The sequence below is a fragment of the Acytostelium subglobosum genome, assembly GCF_000787575.1.
Source record: "Acytostelium subglobosum LB1 DNA, scaffold: scaffold5, whole genome shotgun sequence".
In the NCBI taxonomy this organism is placed as follows: Eukaryota; Evosea; class Eumycetozoa; order Acytosteliales; family Acytosteliaceae; genus Acytostelium; species Acytostelium subglobosum.
This window is the reverse complement of record NW_012236527.1, coordinates 246271-263755: the sequence shown is the minus strand read 5'-3', so window position 1 is coordinate 263755 and position 17485 is coordinate 246271. Positions and strand designations below refer to the sequence as shown.

Here is a 17485-nt window from a genome sequence, read left to right as displayed (position 1 = left end):
CATTACTCAATGATTGAGATCTTGTACTTTTTTAGTTCTTCTGGTTAGTATTAGTGTTAGGGTACGGGCAAGGGCAAGGGTAGGGTAAGTGTCCATTTATCCAATTTGTGTTGGTCCAACAACTCTGAGGTTTTCGAGATGTTCATGCAAAATTCACTCTAAACCCCAAGACAAGGTTTATCCCTTGCTTGTTTACCTTGTCTATGATGTTCATTTGTTTGTTGTTTGAAGGAGAGAGACATAGCCCTGACTTGTTATTGAGTGCACTCAACTCAATTAGAGATAGAAATAGTCCTTATCCTCTTACTTCAAGATAGATACGTATTCTTTCATACGTCGATATATCCATATATCCATCAACATACAATCAATCAATCAATCAAACACAATTATGTGAATGGTTGGTTGCTTATGCCATTTGTGGCACAGTCGACTCCGGAGCATGCATACATTCCATGTGGAATGGAATGGGGCGAAGAAGGAAGGAGAGTCTCTATTGACACCACCGGTGTGTCATTCTTTATCCCGAATGAATGAATGCTTGTCAGCTTAAAGTCTGTTCTCACTCTTGACTTATCCGGGTATGTCCATGCGTGTGCGTGGATTCAATCGCGATCTCAATAATACACTCTGGAGTTAGCTAATTAGCTCGTTAGTACTAACGAGTTTATTTATAAATAGGACTGGACTAACCTTACATTTTAATAAGATATACTTATAAGAGAAATGTTATAGAACATATATAACATAAGAGAAGAGATAAAGAAACAAATATAACCTGTACCCTTATACATAAATCAATCAATCAATCATATCAAATCAAATCATCAACCGGTCCATTACCCAAAAACAACCAAATCAATCAATCAATCTATCAATCTATCAATCTATCAAGGTATGTTATGTTTGTTAATAATACTTCTGCAACAACATAATATTCATTGGCAACGCCATCAACTACGTGTGCGTGTTATTACACTACCTGGGGAAGTGCACTGCTTCCTCATTCAACATCATGAACCATGTTCTGTTTCCATACCATCACTCCATCATCCACTCACCATTGATTCATGATCACTTAAACACACTGGTGTATGTTAACATATTTAATAATAGATGGGTCATTGGAACCACCCTATAGTTGGGCTAACCCATTTCGGCAGTTACATCAACTAAGGGTAAGGTAGGTAGGGTATCGGCTTGCAGCTATTGCTTAGTGATGTGATCAAAGGTGATGGAGTGTCACTGTTTATTTGTTGGTTCGTTTGTTTGTCAACAAGCATGGGTGAGTGTGTTGGACAACGACCGAATGAATTCCATCACCCCCAACACACACACTGTTTCCCGTCTCTTTCCCCATCGTCGACTTCTGCAGTTCCTTTGCCAACTTACTTCACCTGCATTCACGGCCTACGCCTCGCCCCCGCCTACCCCAACCCCTACCCCTCACATTCACACACACACACTCATGAACCAACTCAACTCATAAGGGTCGTTCGATTCAGGTTCCAAAAGGGGGTGGTCTATTACATGCGACGACAACACACATCATCATGTTATCAAAACTCGAATTGAAGACGAGTTCGTGTCGCTTCTTCGAGCGCGCTCATGGAACACAATTATTGCCATGTTGGGGTCACATACTGTACATCATTGACATCAATGGATGGCACCATCTGTCGATTCCACTAACTAATTGACTTCACGTTGCTTGACCATCTACTGTTCTTGCCCTGTCTTGTCTTTTACTACTATTTCTCCCAATCTTATAAAGCATACCTATTGGGGATATCGATCTAAACAATTCATTCATTCATTTTACTTGTCCAGTAATCATTCATTGTTATATTTATTTATATATATATATATATATTTTATAACTCTTTTATATTTATTCATACATATAATATATTTATATACTTATAACTTCCAATCACTCACTCACACACTACTCTATCACTCAATCAATCAAACACACGCAATCAATCGATCACTCACCAACCCACACGCAATATAGACGACAAAAATGGAGGAGGTCGAACTTCAAGACACTTCCAAAACGACAACTTTGTCCGTGTCGGATTCAAACAACAATAACAACAACAATAATAATGCGCCACCAGACAATAATATTGGCCCAGATATTAAGAATGCAGAGGACGCATTCAATAGCACCGCACAAGAGCTGGAGGACGAGTCCAGGGAGCTGAGGTCACACGAGGAGAAGATCAAGGACATCGAGAATGGTGGCGACTCCTGGGAGACCGAGGAGGACTTCAAACTCAGGAAATACTTTGAGAACTCGCAGCGTATGAACACCGAGGTCGGTGGCAAGCCCAAGCGTATGGGTGTCTGTCTCCGCAACCTCACCGTCGTTGGTCGTGGTGCCGATGTGTCCGTCATCTCCGATATGCTCACTCCATTCAAATGGGTGGCTTCATGGTTCACTCCATCAGGATGGTATGTACCTTCATTCAATCAATCAAACCTGATCAGTCAAATACTAACATGTTCCATCTCCAACATATTCCAGGAATAGAAAGGCTAATGCTGGTACAACATTCGATATTCTTCATGACGTCAATGGATTCTGTAAGGATGGAGAGATGCTGTTGATTCTCGGTAGACCAGGTGCTGGATGTTCAACTTTGTTGCGTCTGATCTCTAATCAGAGAGCATCATATATTGACATCAAGGGTGAGGTCAACTATGGTGGCATTCCAGCCAAGAAGTGGAAGCCATTCCGTGGTGAGGCCATCTACACGCCCGAGGAGGACTCTCATCATCCAACTCTGACGACTCGCGAGACCCTTGACTTTACACTCAAGTGCAAGACCCCATCTCACACAGTGCGTCTCCCCGAGGAGACCAAGCTCAACTTCCGTACCAAGATGTTTGAGCTCCTGTTGAAGATGTTCGGCATGGTTCACCAAGCTGAGACCGTAAGTCATACTTCATTCATTTGATCAATCAATCAAACATACTAACATCTCACTCCAATCATACTATATAGATCGTCGGTAATGAATGGGTTCGTGGACTCTCTGGTGGAGAGCGTAAGAGAATGACTATTATGGAGGCAATGGTGTCTTCGGCATCGATCACTGCATGGGATTGCTCGACCAGAGGTCTGGACGCTGCTTCCGCTTTGGACTACGCTAAGTCCTTGAGAATCATGGCCGATACACTCAACAAGACGACAGTCGCCTCGTTCTACCAGGCCTCCGACTCGATCTACCGTCTGTTTGATCGTGTCATGGTGCTGGAGAAGGGCCGTTGCATCTACTTTGGCCCATCCAACCAGGCCAAGCAGTACTTCTGGGACCTAGGTTTCGACTGCGAGGCACGCAAGTCCGTGCCCGACTATCTGACTGGTGTCACCAACGCTCAGGAGCGTAGGATCCGTCCAGGCTTCGAGGGCAAGACCCCAGAGACATCACAAGAGTTCGAGGAGGCCTGGAAGGCCTCTCCCCTCTACACTGCCTCAGTCCAAGAGCAGGCCGACTACGAGGCACAGATCCAGCGCGAGTCGCCATCAGTCGACTTCAAGCAGCAGGTGCACGCCGAGAAGAGCAAGACCACTCGCAAGAGCGGCCCCTACACCACCTCATTCGTCACCCAGGTCAAGGCGCTGACCATCCGTCACTTCCAGATCCTTTGGGGCGACAAGTTCTCCATCGTCTCACGTTACTTCTCCGTCATCGTCCAGGCCCTCGTCTACGGCTCCGTGTTCTACCAGCAGCAGATGAACCTCGGCGGCATCTTCATGCGTGGCGGTGCCATCTTCTCCACCATGCTCTTCAACGCCTTCCTTTCCCAGGGTGAGCTGCCCATGACCTTCATGGGTCGTCGTATCCTGCAACGCCATCGCTCATACGCCTTGTACCGCCCGTCCGCCTACCACGTGGCCCAAGTGGTCACCGATCTGCCGTTCATCTTTGCCCAGGTGTTCTTCTTCTCGATCATCGCCTACTTTATGTTTGGCCTCGAGTACGACGCCGGCAAGTTCTTCATCTTCATCTTCACCCTGATCGGCCTGTCGCTGGCGTGCACCAACCTGTTCCGTGCCTTTGGTAACTTCTGCCCATCGATGTATATCGCGCAGAACGTGCTGATCGTCTTCCTCATTATGATGGTCACCTACTCTGGATACACCGTGCCAATGGACAAGATGCACCCATGGTTCAAGTGGTTCATCTGGATCAACCCATTTGCCTACGCGTTCAAGGCGCTGATGGCCAACGAGTTCAATCACCAGGTGTACAGCTGCATGGGTCAAGCCATTCCTTTTGGTCCAACCTACAACGACACCGCCTACCGTGCCTGCCCAATCCCAGGTGCCGCCAAGGGCCAAATGAACATCCCAGGCGAGGCCTACCTCGACTCGGCACTCAACTTCAAGACCTCAGACATGTCACTCAACATCATCGTCGTCTACCTCTGGTGGCTGCTGTTCACCGCGCTCAACATGTACGCCATGGAGAAGTTCGACTGGACAGCCGGTGGTTACACCCACAAGGTCTACAAGAAGGGCAAGGCTCCAAAGATGAACGACGTCAACGACGAGCGTGCCCAGATCCAGCTCGTCCAGAAGGCCACCGCCAACATGAAGGACACTCTCACCCTGCACGGTGGTGTCTTCACATGGCAAGATATCAAGTACACTGTGCCCGTACCTGAGGGCACTCGTCTCCTGTTGGACAATGTCGAGGGTTGGATCAAGCCCGGCCAGATGACAGCTCTGATGGGCGCCTCCGGTGCTGGAAAGACCACATTGCTCGATGTGTTGGCCAAGAGAAAGACCATCGGAACCATCGAGGGCAAGTCCTTCCTCAACGGCAAGCCACTCCGCGTTGACTTTGAGCGTATCACTGGTTACGTCGAGCAGATGGACGTCCACAACCCCGCCCTTACTGTCCGTGAGCAACTCCGTTTCTCTGCTCGCATGCGTCAAGACCCCACCGTCTCCCTCAAGGAGAAGTACGAGTACGTCGAGCGCATCCTTGAGATGATGGAGATGAAGCATCTTGGTGACGCCCTGATTGGTGACCTCGAGTCTGGTGTCGGTATCTCTGTTGAGGAGCGCAAGCGTCTCACCATCGGCCTGGAGCTCGTTGCCAAGCCACACATCCTTTTCCTCGACGAGCCAACCTCTGGTCTTGACGCCCAATCATCCTACAACATTGTCAAGTTCATCCGTAAGCTGGCTGACGCTGGCATGCCCCTGGTCTGCACAATCCATCAGCCATCCTCCGTCCTCTTCGAGCACTTTGACCGTCTGTTGCTCCTTGCCAAGGGTGGAAAGACCGTATACTTTGGCGATATTGGTGAGAGATCCAAGGTGCTCACTGGCTACTTTGAGCGCCATGGTGTCCGCCCATGCACAGAGTCTGAGAACCCCGCCGAGTACATCCTCGAGGCCATCGGAGCCGGTGTCCACGGCAAGACTAACGTTGACTGGCCTGCCGCATGGAAGTCATCGACCGAGTGCACTGAGGTCTACGCAGAGCTGCGCAACCTCGAGAACAACAACACCCAAGACGACTCACCCGCCCGCGAGTTTGCCACTAGCGCACCATACCAACTGTGGGAGGTGTACAAGCGCATGAACCTCATCTGGTGGCGTGACCCATACTACTCATTCGGCCGTTTCGTCCAGGCTGCCCTGGTCGGTCTCATCATCGGTTTCACCTACTACGACCTCAAGGACTCGTCGTCCGACATGACCCAGCGTATCTTCATCATCTTCCAGGCACTCATTCTCGGTATCATGCTTATCTTCAACGCGCTGCCCCAGTTCTTCATGCAGCGTGAGTACTTCCGTCGCGACTATGCAAGCAAGTTCTATGGCTGGTTCCCCTTCGCCTTGTCGATTGTCCTGGTCGAGTTGCCCTACCTGCTCGTCACTGGCACCATCTTCTTCTTCACGCTCTACTGGACCGCCGGCCTGCAGTACAACGCCGACACTGGCTTCTACTTCTGGATCATGTTCCAGATGTTCCTGTTCTTCTGCGTCAGCTTTGGTCAAGCCATGGCTGCTGTGTGCATCAACATGTTCTTTGCCATGATCATCGTGCCCGTGCTGATCATCTTCTTCTTCCTGTTCTGTGGTGTGATGACCCCACCCCAAGACCTGCCCAAGTTCTGGCGCTCATGGATGTACCCGCTGAATCCAGCGCGTTACTTCCTCGAGGGTATCGTCACCAACGTGCTCAAGCACGTCAAGGTGCACTGCAAGCCATCCGACTTGCTCTACTTCGACCCACCCCCCGGCCAGACCTGCGGTCAGTACACCCAGGAGTTCTTCAACAACACCTTGTTCTCACCATCCGGCTACATTGACAACCCCGCCGACACAACCAACTGTGGCTACTGCACCTACCAGCAGGGTTCGGACTACTACAACACCCTGGACTGGACTTTCGAGAACCGATGGAGAAACTTTGGCATTCTTACCTGCTACTGGGTCTTCAACACTGGTTTGGTCATCGGATTTGTCTGGTTGACCAGAAAGGCTACCAGATAAACGCACTCGCGAGCTCTCCACACATATTGAGCTTCCATCGACTTGTTCAACATCAATAAACTACCTCTCATATATATAATAACCACAATACTCTTATTCACTTAATCAATCAATCATTTTGTTGGGTGACTGGAAATAAACTGGAATTCATTTGAGCTGGCAATCATCCCATATTGATTCATTATTAATTATTAGTGACTACTAATATATCCAATCAATAACATTATTAAACAAGGTCTCATCACAGCAATCAAACCAATTCCTTACTTTGAAGAAACAAACGAGACCTGTCCTCTAACTCTTAGAGTTAATAGTTTTTTTTTATTTATATATTACTTTGTATGCCGTGTCTTAACCTTTGGCAAGGGACCCTTGCCCTTACCCTTGCCCTTGTCCTAGTTTGTTTGGCGTCATCCTCACAAGACACACGATCCAGTTTTATTTGGTCTCGACTTGCTGTCTTTGATTGATTGGGGTCGCCTCAATTGTTGGCTTATCGGGATAACCAGTTGGTGTGCGATTGAGATCAAGGTAGTTGTAGAATCGGTCAAAGTTGTTGTTGGCAGTGATCTCCTTGTACTTGTTAAAGTATGAAACGAATGATTCATCCTGCCTGAAATCCAGTCCGAGCTTCTTGCCAAGGTTGCGCCAATACTCAACCAAGTCGTCCTGCTTGTGGATCTGATGATAGGAGATGAACGATAGGACAAGGAAGTTGTTGGGGTCCATCTTGCAGTGAATGTCACGCAACTCATTCAGCTTGATCGCCGCTTCATAATTGTCGTGGACCAGATAGTGCTGGATGAGGTGTCCAAGCAAAACACCATAGCGGCGTGTACTGTCTCGTCTCACAATCCTCAGGATTGCCTGACGCGGTGTTGGCACCTTCTTGTCGGTGTTGACGTCTTGCGATCCATACCTGTGCTCGGTTTCGACCTCGGCGATCGGCTTGCCATCCTCGGCGGCCAGGAAAAGGAATGCGCGGGCAATGTCGGCTGGGTCACCGTTACGCGAGATCAGTCCGGCGATCTGATTGATGCCCTGTACGAATCCCTTCTGACTGTAGTAGCGCAGAATCAGGACGAGGTAGGGCATCGACTTTGCCGAGGACTTGTTGGCATCGATCCAGACGTTGACCATGTCGTCCAGTTTTTCATTGCTGTAGTAGTTGATGTACATTGCATAGGACATCTCGTCCAAGATCATGTGCTTTGCGTTAGTGCTGACGGTCATCATGTCCTTGCGCTTCATCAGTGCTCGCAGCACATTGTTCCAGGCAATGGCCGACTTTAGAGTGTTCTGGGACTTGAGATGCTCGAGGATGCGCTGGAAGTTGTTAAAGTTTGTGGCGTGCACCGCCTCGTAGACCTGGCTGATGATCGCCGACTCTGCAAAGTCGGGGGCCATTGGAGTGAATACCTCGAGGACCTTGCACAGGGCATCATGGTGTTCTACATGCGTGGGGAGCAGCGCGCTACAGATTCCCTCGAGCTGTGGCGTGCAGAAGCTGAATGAATCAGGACGCACCTTTTCCAGTATCTTGATCGCTTCGAGCGGCTGGCCAATAAGCAGTTTCATGTCAATGATGTGCTGGTTCGTGCGATTGGAGAAGAAGACTTTGTTCTCCAACATCATTGCGTAGGTGGAGATGGCGCCATGCTTGTCCTTGGCCATGACATAGTATTCCAACATTGAGTTGTACGTTAAAACGTTGGGTGTGAACAAGCCCCTGGACTTGTAGAGCTTGTCCCAAATCATTGTGATCTTATCAACTGCGCGCTGCTCACGTGTGCTCTTGTACAGATCGACATAATACTGCAAGAACCTGTTCAGAATGAATACATTGTCCTTGAATATGTTCATCTCCAAACAAATATCAAAGACCATATTGGCATTGGTTGGTTTGGCTCGCTCCAGGAAGACTTCAATACTACATCAAGTCATGTGATTGAGCGTCGCGGCGAAAGAAAGGTTAGTGATTGATTGATTGGGGATAGTGTTCCAATATGATTGATTGGTTGGTTGACAAACACATACATGGTCATTGAGTTCTCTTTGGGCTTGTTGGCAATGGTATCTCTGAAAAAGGATTCAAGCTTGCCTTCTTGGATCAGTTCTTTGAAGTTGACCTGGCGCACACCAGACTGATTAACCATATTTCGTTGTCTCCTTTGAAAATCCATCTTTGACGCATCTGAGCTGCTCATGTCCTGGTCGGGCTGATACCTTGTGTTTGGTCTGACACTGCCACCTCTGCCACCCCTGCCACCTCTTCCACTTCCTCTCTGGAACTCACCACTACCTCTGTATCCTTCACTTGACTTTGATGATGAAGATCCTGTTGTCGTTGATGATGATGTCGTTGATGATGTCGTTGATGTTGTCGTTGATGTTGATGAGTATGATCGATCATTCTCACATCTTTTGTCGGTTGATGTTTGAAACAAGTAACTGCTTGTTGATGATCTTGTGCCTATTGATGAACATAATGATTGAATTACCAATCTATTTGATCTATTGATCATCATCATCTGTGTAGTCATACAAGTAGTGTATGTATATGTATGTATGTAATAAGTAATAATTGATGCACATGAATGACAAAGATCTGATTCACCGAGTCGTGAGAGGTCAAAGCGAATCCCACTTCCACCCATAAACTTTGTCCCATTCTTCGACATGCCCTCGTGTTGTTGAACAACTTATCGATTCAATCTTAAGTTAGTCAATCAAGTTCAACTAATAACGAATGATACCTACAAGGTATACAATAGGTATATCATTATTCATTGTACTCATTGCAATCATATTCACTTATAACAACAACTCATACAACTTCAACTCAATCTATTCGTTCAACAACATAACAACAACAACTCAGACAACATCTACAACAGATAATAATAAGATGAGATCTATTAGGAACTTGGCAACAGAGTTGATGAAGGAGGATGGTGCAGCACATGGTTATACACCAGCAAGATTCGCCAAACTTAAGAGGGAGTATGCTAGGTATTATGCTTTGAAGGCACCTGATAATGCATTCCAGTTTACAGCTGGCGATTGGAATCAGTTGTACGTCCCAACATCGTTTGACAGATCAACCTGCGAGTTTGTACTCAATACTCCGCGTTGGAACGCCGTCACCTCGGCAATGAACTGGTTGATGATGTTCTGGTATACAAAGACAGACAGCATGGGATACATTGGCATGGGCAACATGTTCATTCTTTCAACCGATCAATATCGCTCACTCTTCCGAATGCCAACAATTACAAACAGTCATACTACAATGACAACAACTTCATCATCATCATCATCATCGACAATCGAGGATGATGTGGCACAGCTGCCAACAGCATCACCTTCTTCATTGGTGAGACTGGGCAGTCTGTTGGATGTTGGCTCAGGATGTGGAAGTACGACTGAGCAGCTGGCGCCTATCTTCCGCGAGGTCGTCACGACAGAGGCATCAAACGGCATGTTATACAGTCTGAGAAAGAAGGGCTTCGAAGCTGTTTATTGTACAGACTTGTCAACATGCACGGAGCTGGCCGACCGACGCCACACATTTGACGTCGTCTCCTGTCTCAATGTTCTGGACAGATGTGAGCGACCCTTAACACTACTGCGATCACTCAAAGACTTTGTCAAACCAGGTGGTCGCATACTTATCGCCGTAGTATTCCCATTCAAGCCATATGTAGAGTTTGGTGGCGAAGACAACAAACCATTCGAGAAATTAGATGTATGTTTAATCTCCAAATCAATCAAATCTAATCCAATCACTTATTCATTCATTCAATACTTTATTAGGTAAACAACAAGTCTTGCGAAGAATATATCGATTCATTCATCACAAAGGTGTTCAATCCACTCGGATTCCATGTCGAATCATTTACAAGAGCGCCCTACATCTCCGAAGGCGACAAATACTACGACAACTATGTTCTCACTGACACATTGTTTGTGTTGTCAATCGCCAACGAGGGCGAAACAATGACGACATAATACATATTATACTCAACCAATTAAAATCAATCTTTCCGTAGACTCCCCGCCATTTTGGTTGTTATTAGGTCCTTGGGCCGAGTCCTCGAGGACTCGCGACATGCCTCGAGATAACCCTTTCGAATTACCAATGTCAAAGAACACCTCATATCTTGTACAGATCCCGGCAATGACCTTTTATGGTAATACGTAGGGAAGACCCTTGTCACCCATCTGGATTACCAAATAAGGTGTTATAATTTGGCCTGAGTGTGTTTGTGTGAATGAAAGGGTTTATGTGTGTGTGTGAATGAACAATAAAGGCAAACAAGGGACAACATTGTTGATGCTGGTGGGTGGATTGTGGACTTTAGATGGGCCTAGTTGGCGTCAATGAATCTGGACACTATTGGGAGGGTAATTAAAGTGAGCGAAGATTGAATAGAATTGGAAAAGAGTTGATACGTATACTTAACTTAACAAATCTAAACTATATTCATTTATTCAAACACAAGTGTTACATACACACACGTATAAACAGATAATCAAGTTAACTCACATAAAGGTATGGATTAGATCATCATAGGAGTGGCGACATATCCCCACCTACATACAAAATACTAATAATTCAAATTATTATTATCTTGAACTTGATCCATGATTGGTCCGGAAATGGGTTAGCCATATCAATAATATTAATATTAATTAAAAAAGAATGGTAAAGCAAGTACTAACAACCACAAATGTAGAGGAGCTAAGTGATGCCTCAAGAGTGATCAGCAAGTCAACCAACATTGGTTCTCCGTTTACCAGGGCTCCAAGATTCTTGTTTGATGAGGGCTCCCAATCAGGATTGGCTGGTTCGAACCTGTCCACTACCACTACCTCCCTGTCCCAAGCTTCCTCTGAGTTGCCAACTGTTGAGAGGGTTGCCACCACCAGCTCTTTGAACACTCCAATGACGGCCACCGACCTCAATGCTGGAGTGGCCACAAATAACTTGGCATCAACCTCTACCACAACCCAATATGGATATGGTGATTACTCCAGAATGTACAATGAGTACTATGGTATCAAGGGTCATATGTTCACCCATCAGGAACTCTCTGACATGTTCCGTCACAAGGGATGGTATTCACATGGCGGCCAACTCCTACAAGGTGCCAACAAGGCAAAGAACATTATCTAGTTAAACTAGTTTGAGAGGACGCTAAATATTTTGTAAATAATAACAACCTAGAATTATAAATACCTTTAGTCTTGTGTATAATAATTTATTATTCCAATGTTTCCAGAATCCAACCCAACTCCATCCTTGAAGTCTTTGATTTGAAACATGGATGTTTTGGAGATCACCAGATCACCAGGATGTCTACTCGATCGATGAATCGAGTTGCTGGCCTGGTAAACGATCCAAGATCAAGATGTCAATTATCTTGTCGACATAGTAAACAACACGACTCCCAACAACTACAACAACATAATCATTGAAACAAGGTAGGTATTCAAACTATATCATTCATTGTATAGTCGACTGAAGACATAGTGTTCAATGACTTGACATTGAGTTCAATGAATTTCTTTCACCAGTTGTCAAACAAAAATTAAATTAAATAACAAATCAATGAATCGTTGACAAAGAAGCGCGCTTTCGGTTTAGTGTGTTGATATGTGTGTGGTGTGTTAATGAAGATGTTGGAATTGGACTTGGAAGATAGTTGAGAAAGTATTTGTTGGCAATATTGAATACCTGTATGTATATATACAATATAAATTTAATAGTGTTTATAAACATTAAAGGTAGAGAGATAGAATAAAGATACAAATATCGAGAGGTATAGTTGTCCTTATGATAGAAACAGTTCAAAAAAAACAAAAAAGTATTTGAAATCAATCACAAAAATTAGCAACTTTATCCATCATCACACACAACAAGTACAACAACAAAGTTTAGTGAATTGAAAGTAAGTGAGTGTGTGAGTGAGTGGTTTATGCATCTTTATGTGTGTGTGTGTGTGTGTGCACTTCTTGCAAACAACAACAAGCTGTTGCCTACTTGAGTGTGTGCGTTCAAGAGGAGCGTCACTAGATCCATTGTAAATTTAACTACACATATAAACATATAAATAATTATATTTCTATAAAACTAGTTTGAAGTAATATTATATATATATATATACTCACACAGTTGAACTCATTCATTCATTCATAAACCTCCGATAGAAGAACAGCAGGAAGAAAGAAGAAGATCACTACATTTTTGTAACAGCTACGATCAATCAAACAATCAATCAATCAAACAATCAACAACATACAGCAGTTTGACAATGTCTACAACAGCTTCGAATACACCATCCAGCAAGAGTGCTGCCTACGATCATTTGATCAAGTTATTGCTCATTGGTGACAGTGGTGTCGGAAAGGTAAGGATCAAACAAACTTGATTGACATCACGATGATTATGATGAACTGACATATTGATGTATATATAGAGTTGTCTTTTGCTCCGTTTCTCTGAGGACTCTTTTACACCAAGTTTCATCACAACTATTGGTATCGACTTTAAGATCCGTACGATTGAGTTGGAAGGAAAGAGGATCAAGCTTCAGATTTGGGACACTGCAGGTCAGGAGCGTTTCAGAACAATCACTACAGCCTACTATCGTGGTGCTATGGGCATCCTTTTGGTGTACGACGTCACTGATGAGAAGTCCTTCGGAAGTATGTATCATCATCTATATCATGATCATTATTATCTTTGATCATTCAAACTGACTAATGATGATCATCTTTATTATTAGACATCAGAAATTGGATCAGAAACATTGAGCAACATGCCACAGAGTCCGTCAAGAAGATGTTGATTGGAAACAAGTGTGATCTTCCAGAGAAGAAGGTGGTCGACACTGCCAGAGGCAAGGCTTTGGCCGATGAGCACGGTATCAAGTTTTTGGAGACATCTGCCAAGAACAGCATAAACGTAGAGGAGGCTTTCATCACACTGGCAAAGGACATCAAGAAGAACATGATCGACAAGGAGATTGGCACACCAGGCCAACCAAACGTCGACATCACAAAGAGTGCAACAGAGGATAAGAAGGGAGGCTGTAAGTGTTCATGTTTCTGACGATGCATCCACCCAGGGATTACTTGGTCCTAACACACCTCTCATCAATCAATCAATCATTCAATCATTCATTATATAAAGGCTGTGGCAAGTAATCCAGCATCATACCGATCAATCATTCAATCAATCCACTCCCCCACCATTCATCACCTCACCAACAGGCATTCCAACATCGTTCGTCATTCATCTATTTAACCAACCTCAGCAGCCAGCAAAGCAACAAGCAATGCGCGCTTCAACAACTACTTTATATCAACTCAACTCATCTCACAACAACAACTTATAACATCAACAACAACAACAACAACAACAAACAATGACCATGCAATGGTTGGAAGAGTTGCGTTAGGTGCTTGTCTGCTTGTCTGTCACATTATTAACAAATCAACCGTGTGTTAGCAGTGTGCCAAAGGTTGTTTGTTTGTTCGATTCATTGTCCAAAGGAAGGACACAACATCCGACAAATAAACCATATGTGCACATTATATTATCATAGTTCTCTCCTCTCTCTCTCCTGTCTTCTCCAGTCTATGCATTATGTAAGATCAAGGATAACCTGCCCATTTGTTAACAATTTCTTGGAGTCATTTATTGGGGATCTAACCAAAGTCATCCTATTATTACAACAATTATTTGTTTGTCTCGACTTAGCAAGCAAGTTCACCGAATGACAATAATTCCCAAAGAATACCAAACTTTGTAGATTCACCAAAATTAACCTTAAATTAAATTAATAAAACACACAACTTCAAATCAATCGTACAGATACAGATAAATAGATACAGATACATATACATACATATACATACATACATAATGGTTTATGTTTACTTTGAAAAGCAATGTATGTCGTTGCCTAACCAACCAACCAACCAATCAGAATAACAGAATAAACAATGTCCTAACATTATGATTAAAGTGGCATCATTATGTGGTGTTCACTGCCTCAACTCATTGTTGCAGGGAAGTTACTTCACAGCTGTAGATCTGGCAAATGTAGCTCATCAACTTGATCAAGAGGAGATGGATGTGATGAGCCAAGCTGGAATGGATACATCAGACTTTATAAAGTTTGCTGCAGTATGTGATGATTCCAGCCACAATCAGTGAAGTGATGCCATTAAGCTTAATCACTTACATATCATTCAACCATTGTAGGAAGGCAGTGGTAACGTCGCAGATGATGGCTTCTACAGTGTACAGGTACTGGAAAAGGCACTCCTCACATTCAATCTGACATGTACCTCTATAAACAAACAAGAGAATGCATCAGTGATTGAAAACCCATTGTATGATCAATCATTCAATCAATCAATCAACGATTGAGTTCATCTGCTAATAATTCATAACATCATCATCATCAACAGGTCAGAGGATGGCTTTATATGTAACCTATCAAACCATTGGTTCACTTTGAGGAAGATCCAGGGCAAATGGTTCGATCTCAACTCACTCAAGAAGCCATCTGTATTATCAGACTTTTATGTTGGACTCTACCTCGAGACACTGAGACAGCAGGGTTGGAGCATATTTGTCGTCAGAGGGACATATCCAAACATTGTCCCCTTCTCACCTGCTGAGCTGGGCATGTGGGTAGACGTGGACCCTAACGCACCTGCCCAGCAGGGCAGCAGGCCAACACCACCCAAGCAATCAATGACTGACTATGATCCTGAACTGGAGGCAGCTCTAAAGATGAGTTTGGATTATGCAGAGTAAGTTGGCCGGATCCGGATCGGTCTTTTCTGGAACTACTGGATCACTAACTAACATAAACGAAACACAAAAACAGTGAGAACGAAACATATAGACCTATTGGCACTTATCCAAGTAATCCAAACGATGCATATACTCTGATCGAGGTGGATGAGAATGAGCAACTGATAGATGACGAGGATGAGGACCTTAAAGCAGCCATCGAAGCCAGTCTCAAACAATCATAGTCAGCCCATGATGATCCAACTTGGATCTATGGCGATGGCCAATCAATCAACCAATCATTCTTCCAACTCTACCAAACAATCAATCAATCTGTTGTAAATATACTCAAAGGGAATTGAATACCCTTATTTCCTGGACGACCCAAACAAGTTTGGGAAGATATATCTTCCATGGATAGGATAGTTGTAATTGATTGATATTAGCAATACAAGAGGGTTTATTGGGTTGGTTGCATGGAGGCGAGATGTATGAATGAATGGACAAATGGAAGAATGAATGGATTGGATTGATTGAATAGATATGCTACTAAGGGTGCTTGTGAATACTGTTTACAATTGGTGTGGATTTGGCTGGATGGATGGCTGGATGGTTGGATGGTTGGATGGATGGTTGGATGACTTATATTACTTGCTGCGTCTACATATTGAAGATGAAAACGCTATCGATGAAGATTTGGCGTTGACTTGGACTTCAAAACATTGACAGAAGACTCTCTATTCTTAACATAGTCCTTCATCGAACTGAGCGCTGAGTCCAATGTCTTGGATTCCTTATTCTCATTGTTCTCCTGTATAATTGATTGATTGTTTGTTAGTTTGGAGACTGTTGGATTTGTACACATCAATGTACTTGATCAACTCAACTTACCGCCAGCCATGGATGTTTCATACACTGAGAGGCAGTCCACCTCTCTGTTGGATTGATTACCAACAGCTTTGATATAAAGTCTTTGGCGAGATCGGTGACATTCGTCCATTCTGGCTCTGGGAAGTCGTACTCTAGATCCAATATCTTTTGGAATAGCTCGTGATGTGTGTCGGCGTAGAACGGCGCAAAGCCGCACAGCAATATATATGTGATCACTCCAATGCTCCACATGTCCACCGATGTATCATATGCCTTGCACTCCAAGATCTCTGGCGCAACATAGTCTGGAGTACCACAAGCTGTCTTTAGTTCCTCTCCACCTTCAAATATCTTGGATAATCCAAAGTCTATTATTGGATAAATGAATGAATGATCGTTATGTGTAAGTGATCCATATCCATGTCGCTCACTCTGTCACTCTGTCACCTGCTTCTCTGAATCATACCTGCTATTCGAACAAACTGTTCTGGTTCATCCTCAGCAGAACATAATAGGTTCTCTGGTTTCAGGTCACGGTGACAGACACCGTGTTGGTGCATATATTCTACAGCAGAGACGATCTGTCTAACAAGATTGCAAGCGTCCTTCTCTGAGTACTGTCCTTTTCCTACAATCCTATCGAATAGTTCACCTCCTCTTACACTGTATTGTCATAAAGGTCATCGATTATTAGCATAATGTTTGATTGATCGAGTGAATGAGCGTCAACTGATGTCGCTCACGTGCCCAATGAGTCGGAATGAATGAATGAATGAATGATTGTAATGACCTACAGTTCTAGAACTAGATATAGATATTCAGGTGAATCAAACACCTCTATGAGTTGTATAATGTTCTTATGCTTTAACTTCTTCATAATCTGTATCTCTGTAGTGAATCGCTTCATGTCTGCCTCAGCAACATGTTGTTTGGCAATAGCCTTTATAGCCACCTGAGCACCTGTCTCTTTATGTGTACCCAGTCCAACAACTGAGAATGCTCCTCTAATTGTTTATATCATTGTTAGCCATCCGTCCTCTTCATCCTCTGTCTATCTGTGAGCCTATATTGTACCTTCCTATCTCATTTCCAAACTCGTAGTAGTCTTCTATTTTTGAACCTTTCTTCCTTGATATATTCTTCTTGATAAACTTTATCATGTTGACACACATGTAGTAATATCCTGAATGCTTCAAGATATATCCTATCTATCTGTTCAATATATATATATATATCTATATATCTATCTATCTATCTATCTGTGAATGTGTGAA

General features: G+C 44.0%; 7 protein-coding genes across 7 annotated transcripts; 5 read left to right on the top strand and 2 right to left on the bottom strand.

Moving 5' to 3' along the window:
- Nucleotides 1-2026: 2026 nt before the first annotated feature.
- On the top strand, nucleotides 2027-6526 carry SAMD00019534_028740 (hypothetical protein; the record flags this gene model as incomplete). Its single annotated transcript, XM_012901007.1, has 3 exons — nucleotides 2027-2460; nucleotides 2534-2942; nucleotides 3014-6526. 3 exons carry the CDS (start codon nucleotides 2027-2029, stop codon nucleotides 6524-6526), a joined length of 4356 nt encoding a protein of 1451 aa, XP_012756461.1.
- Nucleotides 6527-6964: 438 nt separating this feature from the next.
- On the bottom strand, nucleotides 6965-8682 carry SAMD00019534_028730 (hypothetical protein; the record flags this gene model as incomplete). Its single annotated transcript, XM_012901006.1, has 2 exons — nucleotides 6965-8456; nucleotides 8564-8682. 2 exons carry the CDS (start codon nucleotides 8680-8682, stop codon nucleotides 6965-6967), a joined length of 1611 nt encoding a protein of 536 aa, XP_012756460.1.
- A 593-nt stretch (nucleotides 8683-9275) lies between these two features.
- SAMD00019534_028720 (hypothetical protein) lies at nucleotides 9276-10534 on the top strand (the record flags this gene model as incomplete). The annotated part of the gene is made up of 2 exons (XM_012901005.1): nucleotides 9276-10274; nucleotides 10343-10534. Coding segments are annotated over 2 exons (1191 nt in total), but the record flags the coding sequence as incomplete, so codon positions are not given.
- A 697-nt stretch (nucleotides 10535-11231) lies between these two features.
- On the top strand, nucleotides 11232-11705 carry SAMD00019534_028710 (hypothetical protein; the record flags this gene model as incomplete). Its single annotated transcript, XM_012901004.1, has 1 exon — nucleotides 11232-11705. One exon carries the CDS (start codon nucleotides 11232-11234, stop codon nucleotides 11703-11705), a length of 474 nt encoding a protein of 157 aa, XP_012756458.1.
- Nucleotides 11706-12843: 1138 nt separating this feature from the next.
- On the top strand, nucleotides 12844-13738 carry SAMD00019534_028700 (hypothetical protein; the record flags this gene model as incomplete). The annotated part of the gene is made up of 4 exons (XM_012901003.1): nucleotides 12844-12939; nucleotides 13009-13237; nucleotides 13318-13623; nucleotides 13725-13738. The coding sequence occupies 4 exons, from the start codon at nucleotides 12844-12846 to the stop codon at nucleotides 13736-13738; spliced, it is 645 nt and encodes a 214-aa protein (XP_012756457.1).
- A 721-nt stretch (nucleotides 13739-14459) lies between these two features.
- On the top strand, nucleotides 14460-15586 carry SAMD00019534_028690 (hypothetical protein; the record flags this gene model as incomplete). Its single annotated transcript, XM_012901002.1, has 5 exons — nucleotides 14460-14487; nucleotides 14563-14723; nucleotides 14802-14932; nucleotides 15011-15358; nucleotides 15436-15586. The coding sequence occupies 5 exons, from the start codon at nucleotides 14460-14462 to the stop codon at nucleotides 15584-15586; spliced, it is 819 nt and encodes a 272-aa protein (XP_012756456.1).
- Nucleotides 15587-16023: 437 nt separating this feature from the next.
- On the bottom strand, nucleotides 16024-17383 carry SAMD00019534_028680 (hypothetical protein; the record flags this gene model as incomplete). Its single annotated transcript, XM_012901001.1, has 5 exons — nucleotides 16024-16152; nucleotides 16233-16579; nucleotides 16678-16874; nucleotides 17006-17215; nucleotides 17286-17383. The coding sequence occupies 5 exons, from the start codon at nucleotides 17381-17383 to the stop codon at nucleotides 16024-16026; spliced, it is 981 nt and encodes a 326-aa protein (XP_012756455.1).
- Between the last annotated feature and the right edge of the window lie 102 nt (nucleotides 17384-17485).